The 5,341-nt window shown below is 49.7% G+C and overlaps 1 protein-coding gene across 1 annotated transcript; it reads right to left on the bottom strand.

The window, feature by feature from the left end:
- Positions 1-578: 578 nt before the first annotated feature.
- LOC127334265 (exocyst complex component EXO70H1) lies at positions 579-2,529 on the bottom strand. Its single transcript, XM_051360683.2, has one exon. The coding sequence runs from the start codon at positions 2,414-2,416 to the stop codon at positions 734-736; it is 1,683 nt and encodes a 560-aa protein (XP_051216643.1). The 5' UTR covers positions 2,417-2,529; the 3' UTR covers positions 579-733.
- Between the last annotated feature and the right edge of the window lie 2,812 nt (positions 2,530-5,341).

Genomic DNA, 5,341 nt, shown 5'->3' with positions numbered 1-5,341 from the left:
AACTTGCGGAGCTAACTTCATCGTCTGAGTGTGCACGTGGCCACTACTAAAAGAGACAAGGGTACGAAGGCCGACCTAAACGGGGGAAGACCCCAAACCAAATGGTTCTAGAGAACTAGCATTGGAGAAGAAGGTGCTCCATCATCTCATAGTTATGCAATTATGCAAACATAAAGAATATGCATCATCGTCCGTCTGACTTCATCGCCGATTAGCAGTCCAACAGCAGCGCCGATTAGCAGTCCAACAGCGATTCCAGACAATTTTCATGATGCCCTAGTTTATATATACACTCAATTTTACCTAATATGAGCGAACTTATATACTAAGGGTGTGATTAGTTCTTAGTCTACTAAGAATGAACTTAGTTCTCATTAGAATAACATTATCGAATCTTACTTGCAACTTACCACTAGCACGGATGACGAAACGAATTTTAAATGGTTGAAGCTATTTTTCATAATTGCAACCACACTTACAGTTGATTTTTTTTTTTTTTTGCAGGTTACAACTGAAACTAGCAATTCACATATACTAAAACAAGCATTTGGAACAGAATCTGACTAAAACTGCATCAGTTAATTTGAAAACGGAGGCAGTATTTATTTCGGAATATGTACACTCATTTTTGTTTACAACACGCACAGGTCCCGTGCTGCAGCCTGCATATATGCACCGTATTCATATCATCATGAAACAAAATGAGTATAGTAGAGTAACCTACGTACCCCATTTAGTTTCGTTGCCTAGCTAGTGCTAACTGTTGTGTGAGTGTGACGTCTGGTCGCCGAACAGCCCGTCTACGTACGTACACCTCCATGTACCCTCGTGCCTTGGCCGTCTGCGTTTCCGCCCAGTCCTCCCCGAGGACCGCCTCCAGCTTCGTGCCGCCGCCCACTTTCTTCGCCATGTAGTGCGTGTTGTTCGCCAGGAACAGGTAGCTCAGCGCCGCCTCCCGGTAGTTCGCGGCAATGGCGTCCAGCTTCAGCTTCAGCACGGACACGAGCCACCCGATCGGGTTCGACCACAGGCTCAGCGTCCTCAGCGTCGTCGACGCCGAGAGTACCAACGACGACGAGCCCGCTGTGCCACCGCCTCCAGAACCCAGGGTCGACGACGAGCCGACGGTGCCACCGCTTCCAGAGCCCAGGGTCGACGACGAGCCGACGGTGCCACCGCTTCCAGATCCCACCGACGACGACGTGTCGTTGAACTGCTCTGCCGAGTATATTTGCGCCAGAGCGTTCTCATAGTCAGCGAGGAAGACGAGGTAGTTCATGACGTAGCGGGTGAGCGGGTGCAACTCTCCGCCCGGCACCGTGGCCTTGGCCGGCTCCTTCTCGATGGCCGCCTCGAAGCTGGCCACCATGCCCCGCGCTGCGTCGGCGACCTTGGTGACCGCGAGCGTGACGGCGCGGGCCTTGAGCTCAGACCCGTCCCCGAACGCGGCTACGATGGCCGGGATGATGGTCTCGGTGAGCGCGTCGTGGACGTCGAGCATGCGGAACAGCCGCTCCGGGGCGCGCTTCGCCTTGGCCACGGCGGCCTCCGCGAACGCCAGGATGCTCGTGGCGTGATCCTCGGCGATGGCGGAGAACACGGCGTCGCCGACGGACGCGTTGTCCCCGGCGAAGACGCGGTCACAGAGCTCCCTCTCCCCGACGAATACGGACGCGAACGCTTTGCGCGCGCCGGCGAGCCAGGACTTCATCTTGGGGTCGATCTGGTCCCAGGTGAGCTTGTTGATCGTGGCCGGCTGCAGGGAAGGCGAGAAGACTTGCAGGCACTGCAGCGCGGCGGCCACGGACGCGCGGCGGTGCGCCTTGAAGACGGAGACGCACTCCGTGCCGTACCCGACGGCCAGCATGGCCTCCGCAACCGCGCGGAGGTGGTCGCACGTTTCTCTCACTGCGTCGGGGCTCTGGATCTCGTCATCATCGTCGGCGTCGTCGTCTTGTTGGAAGTGGAGCACGTTGGGGAGGGAGGAGAGGAGGATCTTGAGCTCGAGCTGGAGCCTACGCATGGCGGTGTCGAGGAGCTCCTGCGCCTCTATGAGACCATGGCCACCGCCGTGGAGGTCCTTGGTGGTGAGGCCGGACGCGTAGAAGAGCATGGCGCGGTGCAGGTCCTTGGCCGCGCGCAGGAAGCTGTCGGCCTCGTCCGGGGTGGTTGAGTTGAGGAAGAGCGAGCGGCCGGAGGAGGAGCCCTCCGGGTGCCACTTGTCGAGCAGGACGGCGGCGGCGTCCACGGTGTCGTCGACGACGGTGGCCGGGAGCGTACGGCGGGGGGGCAGGGGGCTGCGGGGAGCCATGGGGCTGCGGCATGGGCTCCGGGGAGTGAAGGGGCTGCGGCATGGGCTGCGGGGAGTGAAGGGGCTGCCGGGAGCCATGGGGCTGCGGCTGCCGGCGCGCGTCATCGTTGCTATCGGTAGGATGTTTCGGGCAATGTGGTCGGCGTGTGACCGTGATATGCAGCGCTTGAGCTTCGCTGAGCTTTGGGTTCGGGAGGAGGAAGAAGAAGAGCTCTGGTTGTTAGGATGGCAGGGAGCTGTGGAGCCGCTATTTATCGACGCCGGTCAAACGCGACACGTACTTGGCCCAGCGGCGTCGATCCATCTCCATCAAGATGCGAGTTGCGTGGTAGCCGTGCACTGCAATCTTCGAATAGTCCTATAATCAGAACGCGGAGAAACAGCGTATTTTTGGGAACGATGCTACCTCTAGTTTGCGTGGAGTATTGCGCTACCATAAAGCGAAGAATCTTGCACTAGCAAGAAAGATACAAGCGTCGATCAATGGCTTATAAGAATTAACGGAATTGCTAAGTCTCAGCTAGCTGAGATTTAGCTTAGGGCACAGTCGATTTCCTATCCGTCCGATCCGGGAGTGCTCACGTTTCCTTTGTGTCGCTAAGTCCCAGAGCGATAATGTTTCCCTTGTCATAATTCTTGGAGCTAGCAACGCGTAGGTATGGGCTTTCTTGTGTGTGTCTGTTGTCATCGTATTCCTTGTCATTGTATTTTGGGCGTGTGGCCTGAATGATTTTTTTGTTGTTGATCAGCCTGTATAGGCCTTTGTTGGGTTTGGTAGGTCTTTTTTTCTAATCTTTTTTTGATTTTTTCTTCATGTTTTTAGTGCGAACTTGCATGTCACCTGTCTGTTATGTCGGGTTGTAACTAAGTTTTTCTTTTCAGTTGCATGTCGCGTTGTAACTGTGATTAGTTGCAAGTTGTGTTGCAACTAGGATTATTTGCTAGTTGCAATTGAGGTTGTAACCGGATTCTTTTCAGTTGCAGTTGTGGTTGATACTGAGATTTTCCAAGTTTCATGTCTAGTTGTAAATGAGATTTTTTCTAGTTGTAAGTGCGGTTGCATATAAAATTCCCCAGTTGCAAGTGTGGTTGAAATTAAGATTTTTCAAGTTCCTTGCCGGGCTGCAAATGAGATTTTCCTAGTTCCAAGTGCAGTTGCAGTTGAGATTCTCCAGCTGCATGTGCGGTTGAAACTGATTTTTCAAGTTTCATGTTGGGTTGCAAATGAGATTTTTCCTAGTTGCAAGTGCGGTTGTAATCGAGATTCTCCAGGTGCAAGTTCGTTTAAACTGATATTTTTTGCACTTCTAAGTCAGGTTGCAAATGAGATTTTTCCCAACTACAAGTGCGGTTGCAATTGAGATTCTCTAGTTGCAAGTGCGGTTGCAACTGATATTTTCCACTTGCAACTACAGTTGCAACTGAGTTTTTTTTATCAATTGAAGATGGAGCTGAGAATTTTTTCAAGTTCCAGTGTGATTTAAACTGAGATTTTCCGAGTTGCAAGGTTGATTGCAACTGAGATTTCTAGTTACAAATTGAGTTGCAACTGAAATTTTGCATTTGTAAGTGAGCTGAGAGTTTTTATACACCATGGTTTCGACTGAGAAATAATATTCATCATAGCACAAATTAATTGTTCATAGCGTTATAAATTTTTTCACATATTTGCACTACAGTGTTCTATGAGATCTGATCGACATTTAAATTAATTCATGATGAGAGCTAGCTAGTGTCCTTCAAGGGAACGAAGTAATATTTTTTGCCGCTCAAACCTTTCTACTGCGCTAAAGTTCAGTGAATTATTGGAAATGACGTGAAGTGAAAAAGGCCAACAGGCGATAAAAGACAGGCCGGCCCAGCTCCATCACACAGGCCGCAAGATTATCGGTCGAACAAACGTAAATTCAGTTGACAGAGACCTAAGATAAGTCTCAGTCGACTCAGCGTTAGAGACCCCCAAGAATTAAAATAGTGTTGTTTTGCTTAGGTGGATGAGAGAGAAGTGGAGAGAGAAGACGGATGGGCTCTCATGCAAGAGCCAACTTTTGCACGTGCTCCTAGGCACTTTGTGAGTATGTGTGGTGGGTCTTTTACACATAAAGTTATAAATCCTTAAAGCCAACTATTGTACAAGTTAGCTATAAGCTGACTATAGCTGGCCTTATAGCCAGCACCCGGCTGCACTATTGGAATTGCTCTAACATGACATATGTTACTAATCTAAGTTATTAACTCCATAGTGGGTAGTAACTTATATGTCGTGTCATGCATTGTGTCATTTACTTATATAAACTCAACTTGTCTTGGGGTGTGTGATGTTATGGTAACATAGCTAGTTATCACCTCATTTTCTTTCTTCATTCATTGTCAATCATGTCACCAAAATATCTTGGGTTGTGTGATGTTACTAGCTAAGTTACTCCCACTATGAGCAGTCTTAAGTTGCTCGCTCCAAATACCAGGTTTACTTTTGTTATGGCCGCTAGGCGTTAACGGCAGTTACTGTTACCACAAGTCCGGAGCACACACGTGCTTACGTAATTGCATCACTTAGCAAGGTAGCATGGAACTTACCCCGTCCGTTCCTAAGTCTTGAGCTTTGACCAACAGTTCATGGCGGTCTGGGGTTTATAATATTGTAGCCGATCGATTGTCAAACATAGCCGCCACCTCTTCTCCCGTGTGGCCTGCAGATCTAGTCACGTCATCTGCCCACTATATTCTCACAGGCGCCGCAAGATAAGGCAATAAGGCATGCCTCGTTTTCAGCTAGCTAGTTGCAATAGTTCAGGGCATATATTGAGATCTAGGGTATGATATTGTAGCTGATTGTTCGCCACCTCCAAGTCTAGTCACGTCTTCTACCCCTTATATTCTCTCTCTCTCAGCCACAGGATAAGTCATGTCTCGTTTCTCAGCCAACCTGTTACCATAGTCCATGGTATCTTTTAGCGGAAATTCAATTCGGCTTCCGGATGCGTATGCTCCCTCTACCAAAAAATTATAGTTCGAAACGTCGAAAAATTT

Source organism: Lolium perenne, chromosome 2, assembly GCF_019359855.2.
Source record: "Lolium perenne isolate Kyuss_39 chromosome 2, Kyuss_2.0, whole genome shotgun sequence".
NCBI classification, from domain to species: Eukaryota; Viridiplantae; Streptophyta; class Magnoliopsida; order Poales; family Poaceae; genus Lolium; species Lolium perenne.
Note: the sequence above shows the minus strand (reverse complement) of the source record. Positions and strands in the feature narration are given on the sequence as shown.